This window comes from Oratosquilla oratoria, chromosome 42 (genome assembly GCF_046742065.1).
Source record: "Oratosquilla oratoria isolate Oo_2021 chromosome 42, ASM4674206v1, whole genome shotgun sequence".
Taxonomy (NCBI): domain Eukaryota; kingdom Metazoa; phylum Arthropoda; class Malacostraca; order Stomatopoda; family Squillidae; genus Oratosquilla; species Oratosquilla oratoria.
The window spans coordinates 39,199,891-39,217,230 of record NC_134818.1 but is presented as its reverse complement, the minus strand read 5'-3'; the positions used below and the strand labels follow the sequence as shown (position 1 = coordinate 39,217,230).

The 17,340-nt window shown below is 40.2% G+C and overlaps 1 protein-coding gene across 1 annotated transcript in view; it reads right to left on the bottom strand.

Annotated features, from left to right (window-relative positions):
• Nucleotides 1-17,340, bottom strand: part of LOC143021779 (BCAS3 microtubule associated cell migration factor-like) — a gene marked incomplete at its 3' end in the record, with an annotated part of 41,863 nt that overhangs the window by 21,431 nt on the left and 3,092 nt on the right. The window contains 6 exon segments of the mRNA XM_076179500.1: nt 4,606-4,771; nt 6,044-6,198; nt 6,808-7,023; nt 7,186-7,356; nt 7,596-7,723; nt 12,292-12,469. Of these exon segments, the coding sequence (XP_076035615.1) occupies nt 4,606-4,771; nt 6,044-6,198; nt 6,808-7,023; nt 7,186-7,356; nt 7,596-7,706 (819 nt within the window).

The window sequence follows — 17,340 nt, the reverse complement described above, 5'->3', positions numbered from 1 at the left end:
GAGGAGAGATGGAGAAAGAGGAAGAAGACAAAAGGTACGGAGGTACATACATACATACATATACCAAGGATTTTTCCCCCTTCCAAGGGAGGTAGCCAAAAAGGGAAAGGCATAAAAACACTCCCACCCATTTCATCCCTAAATACACTCCACACCCCTCCCACCCTCCCTCTCATCTGAGCACCTCCTGGATGACGGGTCATCCCTGCACCCTGCCCACCGCCCTGGGTCAGAAGCAGTGTCGCAAGGCACAGCACATAGAGTAAACTGCTTAAATGATAAAGAAAAAGAGGAATACAAAAAGCTGACAGAGTGGGAGGGAGTGAAGGATAGAGTTGAAGTAGGAATGGAGGAGTAATGGGGATGGTTCATGGAGGAAGTCACAAGGTGAGCAAATATGGTGTGTGGAACAAGGACAGGATGGAATAGGAGGGAGGGTAGTGAGTGGTGAGATGAGGAAGCAAAGAAGGCTGTAGAGGAGAAGTGAGTATTCACAGATTGGTTACAAAATAGGATGAGAGAATCATATGAGAGGTACAAAGAAAAGAGAAGTAAAGCATAAGATAAAGGGGGCAAAGAGGAGAGCAGATGTGAAATGGGGTAAGAGTATGACAGAAATTTTTTGAAAGTAATAAAAAAAGATGTCTTGGAAAGAAATTAAGAGAGAAAGAGGATGCGAATCAAGTAGAGAAGGAAAGAAAATGTGCAGATGGAGAGATGATAATGGAAGAGATGGCAATAAGAGGTTGATGGGCAGAGTATTTTAAGGAGCTGTTAAATGTGAAAGAGAACAGGGAGGGAAAGGTAGTTGCGGTGGGTAGTGCTAAGAAAATGACAGTGATGGGTGAGGAAAATGGAGGAGAAATAAGGAAAGATGAGGTGAAGACAGTTGTTAAAATGATGAGAGCAGGTAAGACACCTGAGTTGGATAGGTGTCATACAAAAGAGGTACAGTGATGGTGGAATGGCTGGTGAGGTTAATTTTTGTTTAAGATATGGTAGAGTGCTGGAGGACAGGAGATGCCTGTATAGTTCCACTTTACAAGGAAAAAAGGGACAAGTGTGAGTGTAGTAGTTTCAGAGGGATCAGTTTGTTAAGTGTAGTTGGGAAGACTTATGGGAGGGTTTTGATTGAGAGGATTAGGAGAGGAACAGAGGGAGCAATTGGTGAGGAACTGTGTGAGTTTAGGACAGGTAGGGGTTGCATGGATCAGATTTTTGTGGTAACACAGATATGTGAGAAAGCTTTAGGAAAAGGTAAGGATGTTTTTTGGGCCTTTATGGATTTAGAAAAGGCTTACAACAGGGTAGACAGGAAGGCACTATTGGAGGTATTGCAGATATATGGGATAGGAGTAAAGCTGTTAAGAGCCATCAAGAGTTTTTGCAAGAGCAGTAGAGCTTGTGTTAGAATCAGAAATGGAGAGAGTGAATGGTTCGAGGTAAAGGTGGGACTTAGCCAGGGATGTGTTATGTTGCTTTGGCTGTTCAATTTATGCATGAATGGGGTGGTGCAAGAGAGCAAGGGTAATGGGTCGGGGATTGGAGATGGTTAAAGGAAATGGAGAAAAGTGGGAGATAAGTCAGTTGTTGTTTGCTGACGACACTGCACTTGTAGCAGGATCAGAGGAGGGATTGAGGAAGTTAATGACAGACTTTGGGATGGTGTGCAAAAGAAGTTAAAGATAAAAGTGGGTAAAAGTGAGGTGATGAGATGTACAATGGAAGAAAGTGGCAGCAGATTGGAAGTAAGTATTAAGGGAGAGAGACTGAGGATGTGGGTAGTTTTAGATACTTGTGTACGAATGTGGTGGGAAAGAGAGTGGAGATAGAGGTACAATGTAGATTGAGAGAAGCAAGTAAATGCCTTGGGGCATTAAAAAGTGTAATGAGAAATAAGACATTTGAGAATGGATGCTAAGGAGATTGCATGAAGGCGTGATTGTGCCAACAGTACTGCATGCGGCAGAAACATGGAATATAAGAGAGGAAGAGTTCAAATGTGTTTGAGATGATATGCCTGAGATATATGATAGGGGTTACTAGGCTGGATAGAGTGAGAAACAAGGTGGTGAGGAGGAGAACGGGGGTAGAAAGGGAGTTGGGAGATAGGGTTGATGAAAAAGTATTGGGATGGTTTGGACACATGGAAAGAATGAGTGAAGAAAGATTAGTGAAAGAGGTGTGGAAGGTAGAGTGAACATGAGGGGGCAACCAAGGATGAGATGGATGGATGGGGGTAAAAGGGGCATTGGGAAAGAAAGAAATGATGAGGAAGGACAGAAGAAGACAGAAGATAAGGGTGAATGGAGAATGGTTGTGTATGGATGATGCTGTGATGCATGAAAGGGAGTGGGTGGGGGATGGGTGGTGAGGGAATATGGGTGAAAAAAATAATCTGATGCAGCCTAAAAGGATTTCTCCTTGAGGGGAAGGAGAGGGGGATCGGTGATTTAATGAGGTGGTCTTGCTGTGGATGTGCTGTGTGTTGCAACACTGTTTCTGACCCAGGGCAGTGGGCAAGATGCATGGATGACCCATCACCCAGGACGAGCCAAGTTAGAGGAAGGGAGTGGGATGAATGGGAATGGAGTATGTGGGGATGGAATGGGTGGGAGTGGATTTTATGCCTTTTATTTTTTTTATTGCTACCTCCCTTGTTAGGAGGAAAGAGCCTTTGGTACATATATCCATGTATACAAAAAACTGTGGGGAGTACTGGTCTACTAAAAGCAAATACAGGGTGTCATATAAGATAGTTGGAGAACCACTACTCCAAAGTAAAGAATCAATACACATTCCCTATCCATCTGGATATTGAAAATCACAGATCAGGTTCAACCCCCCCCTCCCCCAAAATGAACGACAGTCACTTAATCCCTCCCCCATTTTATCTATACACTGAGATATAATGAGTAAAAAATAAGTATAAAACATGAAGAAATAAATACTACATATCTTTACAGTATGGTAAGCACTGTTCACAAGCAAGGCAGGACTTGTCTGCATCTAACACACACCTCTAATGCCATAAATGTAAACATGAGGTTGCAGGTGATTTGAATCTCTGGATATGGGTGAGGTCAGATACAAGAGGGATCACTGTATTTACATATATACATACATACATACATACATACATGTACACACACACACACACCTAAGTGCTTTTTTCACCCTTATATGTTGTTGTGATTGCATGAGGAGGAATGGGCAGGGGGGTGGGGGGTGAGGTAGTATGTGTGAGCCAATTTTGATGCAGCCCGAAGGGATTTCTCCCCGTCCTCTCCTTATATGCAAGGGGGGATGGAGAGGGGGGGGTCGCCGATTACATGAAGCAGCCTTGCTGTGGATGTGCTGTGTCTTGCGGCACTGCTTCTGACCCGGGGCGGTGGGCAAGGTGCAGGATGACCCGTCATCCAGGAGGTGCTCAGATGAGAGGGAGGGTGGGAGGGGTGTGGAGTGTATTTGGGGATGAAATGGGTGGGGGTGTTTTTGTGCCTTTCCCTTTTTGGCTACCTCCCTTGAAAGGGGGAAAAAGCCTTGGTATATGTATGAATGTATATGAGGTCTGGGGAAATTGGACTAAGTATGGAGGTTTTGGGTAAGCTTTACAAGGACTTGCTATCAAGAATTATTTTTGTGGACCTATCTATCCATATACAAAGAGCTTTTTCCCCCCTTATAAGGGAGGTAACTGAGTCAGAGGCATGTACCTATTCCCACCCATTTCACCCCAACCACCCTCTCCATCCCTCCCATCTCAGCTCTTCATGGATGACTGGTCATCCCTGCATCTGCTAACTGTGCTGGGTCAAATGCCATGCAGCAAGACAAAGTAAATCCATGGCAAAGCCACTTCACTTAATAAGTGAACACCACCCTCTCCATCCTCTCATGCAGAAAAAGAGAAGACGGGGGTCCCTTCAGGCTGCGTCAAAATATCATTCACACCCCCTACCCCTATCTCCTATCCCTCCCTTCCTTGCATAATAGTATCATTCATACCAAGTTATTCTCCATTAATCCCTATCTCCTGCCTTTTCTGTTCCTTGCTCAACAGACATTCCCCTCTTGCTCAGCTACCCCTTCACCCCATCTGTCCATCTCATCCTCAGCTGTCCCCTTAAGTTCACTCCTTCCAACTCTGCCTTCCACACCTCTTTTCATCACTCATCGTTACATTTGTCCAAACCATTCTATATCATCTTTCACCAGCTTTATCTGCCATTTCCTTTTCCATTCCCACTCTCCTCCTCACCTCCTTGTTTTTCACTCTATCCAACCTCGTAACCCCTCCCATACTTCTCAGACATTTCATCTCAAGCGCATTTAAACTTTTCCTCTCTGCCTCTCTTAAATTCCAAGTCTCTGCTCCACACATTGCTCAAGCAATACGTTAACTTCATAGCAAAAATCTAACTTGAAATTATTATATTCACTTTTCATCAGTTATTATGTAACATATGAGCTGTTCAGATAGAATAACACCAATCTCAAAATCTTCATGCAATCTCAGTTTTTCTTAAATCAATGACTACTTACTTAATTCTGCAAGCACAAAGCAACAGCAGCTTATGAAACACAGAAGCATACAAAAGGTACCTGAATGTAAGTCCAAACCTTTGTGAGTGATTTAGCAGCATAAATTACAGAGGCTTTGTATGAAGGCACCCCCTCTGCCACCATGCCCCCACATGATTGGTGGAGGGGCACAAGTCGGCGGTCAGCATAGGCAAGCCAATGATTGCCAAGTGCTACAGGGTTGAGGCTATAGAAAAAGAAAAAGTTTAAAACATTAGCAAGTTGTAAAATCTGACTTCGATAATGCAATGAGCATAAGACAATCTTACTCAACACGTGACAATGGCAAATAAATTTGTACTGATCTATCACTCAACCTGTTATCCCAGGTCTCTTTTACAAGAGTCATGGCCTAAGGTTACTGCAAATGGTCACCAGCTTGTCCCAGATGCAAGCATTATGCATAGGTCAACAAATACATCCTACACTGCCCCATCCTATTCATACCCAAAACACAATATTTCTTCCTTGAATGAATTACTGGCCACTCTGGAGCCTGTTACTGGTTACAAGTGAATTGTGGGTCTCTTGCAAGAGAGATCTGGGATAATGGATTATCTACCCATATACAAAGGGCTTTTCCTCCATTACAATGTAGGTAGCCAAATCAAAAAGCAAGTACCCACTCCCATCCACCATCATTTCCTCCATCTCATCTTAGCTCCTCATGGATAACAGGTCATTCCTGTATCCTGCCCACAGTCTGGGTCAGAAGCAATGCAGAAAGACACAGCATATCCATAACAAGGCTACTTCACTCACTGTGACTCCCTTCTCTATCCCCTCATGCAGAAAAAATTATTAGATGGGGAAAACTTCCTTCAAGCTGCATCAACATATAATTTATACATAGCCACCCCACCGTTCTGCTGCAATCACAGTATCATCTATACACAGCTATTCACCACTCCTATCTCCTGCTTTCTCCCTTCCCTTCTCAACATCCCTTTCACACCATCCATCTATCTCATCCCCTCATGATCATTCCCTCCATTTTTACCTTCCACACCTCTTTTACTAATCTTTCTTCACTCATTCTTTCCATGTGTCTAAACCATCCCAGTACTTTCAGAAGCCCTATCTGCAATCTCCTCCTCTACCCCAGCTCTCCTTCTCACCTTCTCATTTCTCACTCTATCCAACCTTATAACCATTACCATACTTCTCAGTCATTTCATCTGAAACATATTCAAACTTTTCTTCTCTACCTCTCTTAAATTCCAGGTTTCTGCCCCATACAGTGCTGTAGGTACAATCAACCCTTCATAGTCTCCTTTTTGTATCCATTCCTAAATGTCTATTTCTCATGACACTTTTTAATCCCCCAAGGCATTTACTTCTTTCCGTCTACATCTAACTTCCAACTCCACTCCCGATTGAAAAACAACTATACCAAGACTTGTGTCTTTTTCATAAAAAACCTATTATACTATATAAATATATATTCAAATTCCATTACCTTGGTCCAGGACATGGATAACATGAAGTAACGGTGAATTTGTCCTCAAGTGTTGCAGCACCAAAGACAGCAAGTTTCTCTGGGAAAGATATGACGACAACCCTTTGGTTGGCCTGGACGTCATGAACAGCACTCTTGAACTTGATTGTTTTCACCTGAAATTATGAAAATAGTTTTTGAAATGTGGTACCCTATGGGGGTCATATTGCTGGGGATACCACAGTAACAGCAAGGGTGTTTGTGCTTGTTTTCAGAAGATATATGGCATGCTAATCAACACTAACTCGTATGGTTAAGTATGAGGAAATCTGAATTATCTTTAAGAGAGTATGAGCAAGTGCTTAGAGGTGCTTGGAGGGAATTCAAGGTAGAAGAAATACAATCAGGGGTCATAAGAATGCTTAATAAATTGAATAATCTTCTAGCTCTAATACCCTGGATCCCCTTGAAACTGGTGTTGTTATTAATAATGTTATATCCTTCAATACTTGAAGACCTACTCTAATATCCATGACTCTCTTCACTTATCTTATATTTTACAAAGATTACAAAGGCGGAGCATGCCGACAGGAGACCTTTTGGTCCATATCTAGGAGACTTTTGTTTACTACTTGTATCATATAATTCAGTTCTTACAAAATTAGTTCTACATATCTTAAAATACACTAAAATATTCTAATCAGAAATGTATATCCTGACATTAGAAAACATGTTGAAACTATCCAATTCACATACAGACCATGAAGGATAATGATATATCTTACCTGTTCTCCAGTTCGTAAAGACATAAAAGTTACAGAACAGAATTGTGGTCCTGGCCCAGCAGAATCACAGAGAGCAATTAGTGGACGTTTCAGGGAATAAGTGTCAAGAGAAGTTGGGGAAACATATGGGGTTGGAAGAATCTTCAGAGTTCTCACTGCACTCTGACGCCATGACAACACTTCTACAGCATCACCATTAGCTGGGATCACCCATACCTACAAATAAAAAAAAATAGATTATCTATTCACCTATTCACTTTTTTCTCAACAAGGAAAAAATGCACATTAATACACAACACAATTTTTTTTTTTACATTTTAAAGATATCTATTCTAACTATAATTCCAGTAATGTAGACAAAAATATTCAATACCATACCTGCACTCCACATGTGTAGCCAACTATCAGCAATAATGGGGGAGAATTCCCATTGGTCTCAATTTTATCTCTAAACTGGGAGAAGTCATTAATATCACAGAAATCAAAGCGTACCCATGTTATTGTCTCCTTTCCCTCGTAATGGGAAGGATTATGGTATGACTGGGGAACCTGAAAATATAAAATAAAATATATCAAATAATTATCTACTATAGAAAAAGCAGATTATAAGCAAAACAATTTATGTACACAGTCTTGGAATATTACAATGCCATGACATACTCAGAAGTTACATCTATTTAAAAGTACTCATTTATTTGACTTTACAACTAAACCACTGCATGCCATACATCATGATAAAATACAAAACACATGTATCATAGGAAATTAGAACGAAAAATAAAGCTTACATCATTGATGAATCCAGCCACGCTTTCTACAAATGACTTCTCCACCACAGGCTCGGGCCTTACCACCTGCCCTTTTGATGTCCGAGATCCACGGCTACTCTCGCCTGACATCTTTGGTACCTAGTCGACTGCCAAAAAAAATAGTGAATCAAGTACAAAATATTATTTATCACTTTAAAATCTGTGTACATAACTCATAGGTTTTATTTAGACAAACACCAAATTATTTCATTCAGCTGTGGGGATGGGGGCTTTGGTCTTGGCTTTGCATTCAATTGAAAAAAAAAAAAAACACTAACCATGATAACATCCAAATTTCCATCCTTATGAAAATAAAAATGTAGACATACAACCCCAGTACCAATTCACCTGCACAACTTACACCATTCCAATCAATAACTTCTTATTTCATTCCTGACAACTGAAACTAAAATAAAAATCTTACCAAGCTCTAATGTGCCCTGCACTGATCCAATGTAAAGCTAAATACTGCACTCAAATATCTGCATTTAATTTCTCATCATAAGATACAATCCTAATCTCATAATATGACCGCTCATCATTCTGTTGTTTATAATAATCCTAATCAATAAAATAATAAATGGTCTTCTATATTACAATTTCTATAACAAGGAAAACCTATGCAGGACAATTGCGTGTGTGGAGGGGGGATGTGCAGACAAAAACATATGAATATCAATACTTGCAGAAAACCACTTGGAAATAAGAGATGTAGTCTATTTTTTTATTCATGAAGACATTCTCCACCACCTCTTTCCTTGTATACTTATCACCTGGCTCTCTTCTTAAACAATGTGTTTGCTACTACCAATTCCCTTTCTAAACACTTCCACATTATCTTTCCACAAAGATTCTTTTCTGGCACACCAAAATTATCTACTACTCCATCTATTGGCTTATCCTCTGACTGATTTGGTTTAATGTCACAATCTCCCCCATATCAGGAGACTAGGACAGTCCCTTACAGAGGACTTTGTAGCATGGAATTTAATTAATCATGCCCTTAGTCCAACACAATCACAGCAGGATTCAAACCACCATCATCTCTACCTCCGCAAGTAGCAACTCTAACCTGCTCAGCCAGAAAGCATCCTGGCTCATCCTCTACTCTAACAAGATCCCTCAACACCATTACATTTCTCCCAAAACTTTCCATATATATACTCAATAACCCACACCTCCCATCTGTTTCACCTTCATCCAAATTAACATTAAAGACCCTTGCCTCCACTCCACCATGCATTTCCCTATCTCATCACTTGCCAGCAGAGCCACTCCTTCCCTCCCTCACCCCCTCATCACTCCCAACACTCTCCCTACCACATACCTAAACTCAAAATCACCCTCCCTTTCAACTAAGTTTCATTTAATGTTAACACATCCACCTTCCTTCTCACATATTGTCAATCTTTTCCCTTTTACTCTCATCTGTACCACAATCAAGTACATTAAATGACCCAAATCTTGTAGTTCTGGATGGAGCTCTCTTCCCACATCTTATGCCTTCACTTCCCATAGGATGAATATACAGACAGCAGAATCTACAGTCCCATCACTGTCCTGGGAGGTATAGGAAGAGGTCTGGACATTAATATTTTCAAGGGAACTAGTGGGGGAGTGTCAGATAATTTTTTGGTAGAAAGGAAATTGAGTGTGAAGGAAAAGTAGAGAAGGAAAAGGGTGGGAAGGTGAGAGGTGCTCAGATTTAACAAACTGAATAAGAAGAAAAAGGAGAAATACCAGATGAACCTGAGACATATGGGAGGTGGTGAGGGAGAGATGGGAGGTAGTAGAAGAAGAATGGATGTTTTAAGGGGTAAGGGACAAAGCATGCAAAGATGGTATGCAAGAAGAAAAGGATGGGTAGGAAGAAGAGGTGATGGTGGTAGGAAGAAGAGGTGATGGTGGTAGGAAGAAGAGGTGATGGTGGTAGGAAGAAGAGGTGATGGTGGTAGGAAGAAGAGGTGATGGTGGTAGGAAGAAGAGGTGATGGTGGTAGATGAGAAAAAGCAAGCATGTGGTGACTGGTTGCGAGGCGGGACTACGAAAGCATGTGACAGAAGAGAGAAGCAAGATGAAAGGTGGGGGAGGCAAAGAGGCATATGTAAAATGGGGTAGAGGTATGACAGAAAACCTTGAAAACAATAAAATGATGTTTTGAAGTAAAGTGAAAAGAGTGAGGTGGTGAATCGGGTACACAGGAAAAGCTATAGGTGAATATGGACCAATGTTAATGGAAGTGAAGACAGTAAGGGGAAGACGGGTAGAGTATTTCAAAGACTTGTTGAATGTGGAGGACTATAGGGATTGACTGGTTATGGCAGTGAGAGGAGCTAGGAAAATGACTGTGACAGGAGAGGAACATAACAGGGATATAAGAGAATATGAGGTACAAAGAGCACTTGAAATTATGAAAGCTGGTAAGGAACATGAGTTGGGTGGGTGTCATGCAGAATGTCTAAGAAAGGGAGGTACAGTTACAGTGGATTGGCTAGTGTGTGCTGATGGTGTAATTGGAAGCATATTGGTCTCACATTAACTTAGTTATGAATTTGAATACCACACTTCTCCCCAATTCTCAGTGGTAACTGTTATCTATCCCAATGGTCTAAGTGCATAGTTACATGCCTCCTAGCATAGGCTCCTCACCATCACCTTCTAGTGAGGTTGTTCAATGTGTGCCTAATGGAGGGCAGTGTGCCAGAGGCCTGGAGGAATGCATGTATAGTTCCACTGTACAAAGGAAAAGGGGACAAATGTGATTGTAGTAGTTTTATAGGGATCAATTTGTTGAGTGTATATGGAGAAGCTTATGGGAAGGTGTTAATTGAGAGGATTGAGAGGAATGCAGGGAAAAAATGTAAAGCTATGCTCACACATTAAAGTAACACTAAGTATGACTTCATGTTATTTGAAAAAACATTAACAAAAGTGGATAGTGAAAAGGATTTTGGTGTAATTATCAGTAATGACCTCAAATCATCTAAGCAGTGTATTTCTGCCTCAGAGAAAACAAATAAGATGCTAGGACTGACTGCACGATCTTTTGATTTCAAAAGTCCATCTATCATCAACCAAATAAACATATCACTATTCCCAAAACTAATTCCAAACATCAGAAATGAATAATATGAAAAATGTCTGAAACATATGAATCTATTTTCCCTGAAAAAGTGTAGACTCGGGTGATTTGATACAGGTCTTAAGATTTTACAGGGTATTGATAACATCAAAAGCGAAGAAATTTTCACACTTATACAGATCAGACAAAAAATAAGTCTCAAGCTGCTAGGACATTATTTTGGAAGCAGGTGGAAATAATTTTGCCAACTGTGTAGACAATGAATGGAATAAACTTAGGCAGTGCAATGTAGTACAGTTCAAAGATTTAAGGTTCATTTGGATATACACCTATGTAATATGTTGTAATGACTGCAAATTGTCTGGTTCACTTATTTATCAATTTCTTTATTAAACTACCTATCCTTAGCATCCGACCTAGTTATGGATCAAAAGGTTTCTTTTCAGTGTGCTCTTCCTTTGTAATTGGTGAAGAACAGTGTGGGGAAGAAAGGTAGAGGGTGTATGGATCAAATTTTTGTGGTGGGGCAGGTTTGTGAGAGATTCTTGAAGGTAAGATTGTCTTTTTTGGGGGCATTTATGGATTTAGAGAAGGCTTATAACAGGATAAACAGAAAGGCATTGTGGAAGATATTGTAAATACTGCTACAGGCAATCAAAAGCTTTTACATGAGTAGTAGGGCTTGTGTAATTGTTGGAAATGGCAAGAGTGAGCAGTTTAAGTTGAAAGTGGAGCTGCACCTGGGTTGCGTTATGTCATCATGGTTGTTCATAGTATTTATAGAAACTTCAGTGACAAACTTTGGAAATATATCCCCCACCAACAAAAACAAACCTAATTTATTCTATGGAAAGAAGAATGAGCAAAGAAAAAGAAAACATGATACTTTAAAAACAGGGTGACAGTCCAAGTCAGTGCACTTTGCAGCCAACCAACCACTGATGCCCTATACAGTTCTCTTCAAATTCAGTGAAATCTGTTTTGTTGGACCTATGTCTCAATGATCTGGTTTCAGCTAAATCATATCTAAAAGAGCATCATGTAGGCAGGGGACAACAAAAATTACCCAAGACACCAGACATTCCCTAACCTGAATCCATTTCAAAGAACACAAAATCTTTTCCCTAAGTAAACTATGAGTCAACATTGTGACTGCGGCCAAATTCTTGGGTGCTGTAGGTCTCCTACAAGAAAGTTAAGGCAATGGACTCATTGAGTGATGTTCAATAAGCAAAAATCTGCATGTGTGACAGAGTTGGAAAAGTAAGATGCACCAGGGATAAACTGATAGTTTTCCTTAGAAACATTGTTCAATTTTCACAAGGTTCAAGCAAGTAGGAGTGCAAGGGATTACTTTGATGCGAGTAAAGAGGTCTCTACCATGCCTCTACCATCTTGCAGCAATGGCATATAAAGTTTAGGTTAAATATCCTAAACAGTATCATGCTTGTCTAAGACATTTAGTACAATTTCCAATAATCATCATTCACTACAAACCAAATCATTCAACTAAAGTAACCTGCTGAACAAGTCTGGTATCACACACTAAAGTAGTTAACACATTACCACAAATTAATTACCTGCTACCTTTACCTTAGGTCTGTATAGGTCCCAGCAGCAACCTGCAAAGTGATGCACCACAAGGGTCACACTCGCTAGCTTGCTAGAGGCATCACTGCTCTAAGTGACATTGCAGTTGTTGGAAGCCAGCATCAGCAGCTAGGAGACATGAGCCACCTGCAGTTATCCCATGTGGAAGTCCCCACATTGCCTGCCAAGATATAGGACCAGCAATGCCTTGACAGTGCAACAAGGACATAAGCATCAGCAGGCCTACCTGTAGACCAGCTGTTCAGGCACTAATTGTATGGTACAAGTCACAAAGGGACCAATAATGAGTGTCTACTTGTAGTGGTCCTGCAAAATGGACAGCAGATCTGCCCATTTTCCAACCCCATCAACCCCCTCATCTCCATCAATTAGTGCAGCCCTGAGGGGCCTACACTTGTTCTCCAGACTGGACCTAATGATCTGTCAACTTCAGTTGTATTTTTACACATCTTCGCACATGAAGAGCTTCTACTAATTTGAGCCAGTGACACAGAAACAGTCCCACATCAATACAACACAGACAATAGTCCGAAGTTTCTTCCATACAAGACCTTTGGGAGGACACAAGGACCATTGCCAGCTGCTGTGGGACTGTGTGTTTTCCACTCAGTGAAATTCAAGGCAACAATTATTATCATTACAAGTTACACATGCATATTATGTGATACAAGTGTTCACATATTGCCACATACAGAATGGGAAGCAAGCCTTCAGAAGTAAACTCTTCCATATAAATTATACATAAGGCTACATTTCTTATGCAAGGGTCACATTCCATGAGAGCTCATGCATTGTAAAAATTGCAATAATTAAACTTAATTTCTCTTTAAGAATTAATGTAACTATAGGGGGTTGTATGATAGTAACTGCATAACAATACAGTATGCAGTGCACTTCAGAATGTCATCACCAAACATTTTCTCATGTGTAACAGAAGAATAACCAAATGACATTGAAAAAAAGTCCAAGTGTTGGAAGGATATAAAAAAATAGTTTTCCAAATATTTTAAGGACTATCAAGGAAGAAGAAAGTTTAGTCAGAGAACATAATATCAATGGCAAAATGTTTACTATCCATGGTAATTATGTGTTAATATCACAGTTTATCACATAATACTATAAGAAAAATAAAATAAAAAATAAAATAAATATATATAGACAAATAAAAGGAACATGCAAGGAATGAGTACAAAAAAATATCATTTTCATGTCATCAGACACTAGCTACTATGTGAAAAGGCAAGTGTTGCCAGCTTGTAGTCTGTATACAAAGCTCACTCAGCTGACTTATTTGATGCAATTCACATAATTATGAAAATTGAATACACAGTCAAACCTCAGTTTTCCTACACTTTATTTTTTGTATGATTCTGTTTTCAACATTTTTTTTCATAAAAAATTTGGCCCAGTTTTTGTACATCCCTCTTCACCCCTTTATGCAGAAAAAATAAGGCTGATCCCTTTGGGCTGCATCAAAACATCATTCACATAAGCACCCCCTAGCCACTGCCCCTCCTTTCCTTGCATAATAGTATCATCTATACAAAGTCACTCTTCACTTATCCTAATCTGCTCTCTCACTTCTTTCCTCAACAGACATTTCCATCTTGCTCAACGCCCCTTTCACCCCATCTATCCATCTCATCCTCAGTTGTCCCCTCAAGTTCACTCCTTCCACTTCTGCCTTCCATATCTTTTACTAATCTTTCATCACTCATTCTCTGTGTCCAAACCATTCTAATGATCTTTCATCAGCCCTATCTGCCATCTCCTTTTCCACTCCTGCTCTCCTCCTCACCTCCTACTTTCTTACTCTATCCAACCTAGTAACCCCTACCATACTTCTCAGACACTTCCTCTTAAACATATGAAAACTTTTCCTCTCTGTCTCTCTTAAATTCCAAGTTTGTTTGATACAATGCTGTCAGCACAATCACCCTTTCATATAACCTCCTCTTTGCATCCATTCCCAGGTCCCTATTTCTTGTATCATCTTTTAATCCCCACAGCACTTACTTGCTCCTCTCAATCTACAATTTATCTCCACCTCCACTCCTCCCTTTCCTGGCACATGTGACTCCAAATAACTGACAGACTAAGCCAAAGCCATGGAGGATTGACTTTATACATAAAGAAGGACCTGACTCCAGATATACAGGTGGTAGCTCTGATGGAGCAAATGAACTCCCAATTATGCACATTGAACAAATAGTCTGCACAGTGGGTGTTATGTACAGACCCCCAAATTCTGATGCAGTCAGTACATTTAACCTCTTCAATACAAATCAAATACTCGTGCGCACATTAAGCTGCTTGATGTACAATGATGCATCATAATACATGTTATAAAATATAAATTTCCAGCTGTTATACTCATTCTTTTTCACCTAGAATGTTTATAACCACAGAAAACATGATCATGCCTGTTCACAGAATATGGGGGTCACTTAGTTACAGCTACAAAATAAATATATCCAGGATGCCGACACCAGCATACTCATACTCACACCTCATGCACCCTACATAGGTGTCATAGTATTCTAGAGGTTAACTTGTTTTATGAAACACTTATCCTGTACAGCACACACTACAACATTCAACTAGTTTGAGCATCAACGGAGTTAATCTAATGCTGCGAGTAGCAATAGCAGCTGCTTCCTAACATTGGTTTAGGTGAGCTGTGTGGTGTCCATACATAACCACCAGACATGACAATTGTACGCAATGCTGAAATCTTTGGGAACTCAGTTATGTAGAATTTTGATGATTGTACTGAAAACTATGGAACTTTACTCAACGCAGCTCAGAAAAGAGACATACGCCATCATTTATATGTGGAAAATATTAGAGAGACAAGTGCCCAACCCTACAGCTGAGACCTCCATGAACATCAGGCTGCACATATACAACACCTACAGACCACCTACACTATGAAACAAAAGTCCTCAAAGTCGAAGATCACCTTGACATGAGAGGCACACAAACACTTGCTGGCCTCCACAAACACAGTACACCCGCTACACTACATAGCAGAACACCTACACACACCAAGAAATATATGAAAAAAAAAAAAAACACACACAAATATCTATATCGCACACAAATACTCTCTTCTCTTCCTCCAAAACCACCAAATACCAGCGTCCAGAAACATATTCATAATCACATCACTCACTACTCCATTAACACACTAAAAGACAACAAATTGCTGCATCCCAGACCCCTGATATCCATCCCTCTCAATCCTCTCTCCCACAAAAGGACAGAGTCCACATGGGCAGACTGCAATGCAGCCACCACCCTGCCCTTCTAAGCTACCAGAAGAGACTGGGTGATCGACTGCATTGTAGACAAATGCCCAGGATGTAACACTTCACTCCATACTATTCAACACATCATGGAAGACTGCATTATACACAATCACGCATGCAAACAACACAAAATACACCCCATAAAGGAGTTGTGGGAAAACCCCATTTCAGCCGTGGCATTCCTTGGGAAGATGGGACAGCTCAGACAGACAGTCTAGGGAACAACAACAACCACATCAGGGAACAGTATCAAAGACATGAGAGAACCTACAACAGATGAATACCCAAAGGTCTCTCAACAACTTAGATCTCTCCATGCAAACAATTTTACACATGAGGGACCCAAACTATTTAACTGACTACCAAGAAGAATCCAGGATTTGACTAGGCATATTACTTAAGATTTCAAGAGAGCTCTGGTCAAGTTCCTGTAAGGGGTCCCAGATGAGCCACCTATTATATATATATATATATATATATATATATATATATATATATATATATATATATATATATATATATATATATATATATATATATATATATATATATATATAAGCTTAGTTGTTGTAAAGTCACTGTCGCACTTATCATGAGGATGCCAGGTTCGAGTCCTGGGCAGTACCACATTTCAATTTCAGCATGCTGGCCTTGGCCTTTGATGGCTTAGAATTAACCCCTTCCATACGGTGCCGCACAAGTAGGCGTCATGGGGAGCGAGTGTATTCGCGAGGCTGCCATATCGGCGTCTTGATTATATTTATTGTAGTCGCCCCTCCATAATGACATTCTTTCTAATTCTTTTGTAATCGCATTTTCTATGGTTATCAAAATTCACGGGTGAAGAGAGAACGATCGATATAAGCGGTGACTATATTTTATGATGCGAGTATTATTACGACACGTCGTACGGCTGGCATTGGCTGCTGCCACCGAGATCTAAGTCCATGACGCCTACGTGTGCGGCACCGTATGGAAGGGGTTAAAGTGCATTGTGGTTGTTAAAATGTGTGTATATATATATATATATATATACACCTGCACCTTAGGCGGCTAACAGCAATAGAATACTAGCCCGGCTGATTTACCTCAATTGGGAAGTATCATAAAAAGAAAAGATGCAGACTTCCAAGGTAGCCTTGAGAGTGGATGTCTAAACAAAGACAAGACAGATACCAAACATGAATCCTGCCTGCACCACCTAAATCTTCACCTCTAAAATCTTTACCTTTTACTCTGTCCTACATACGGTCTCCCTAATTACCCACCAAGGACGGTTTTTGCTCAAATGCACAATTTTAGATAAAAAATTAGCATATGGTTGCATTATTTGACCTATTTTCTTTAAAATGTGTTATTTTAATGTAATTTGATCAAAGAGAAGTTACGTTCTTATCCTCAGCAAAATTACCGACCACAGCTACAAATACTATCCAGCCCACCATATATGATCACTGGTGGTATGGATCAAACTACACTCTATTAAGTTTCTTACTATTGTGTTATTAGTGTAATAGATTGTATTGAAGAGGTCAATAAATGGGTAGAAAAATGATGTAGTTTTCACTTTGCAAATTTTACTGATTGTCACAAGCAATTTATAATATAAGTCTATCACTCTCACTATCTCACCGACACATGACCTGATTGAAGGGTCGCTTGCCTGTGACTGACTTGCGTGATGCTTCACGCTGTTGGCGTGCCCAAAGGCAGTTGCTAA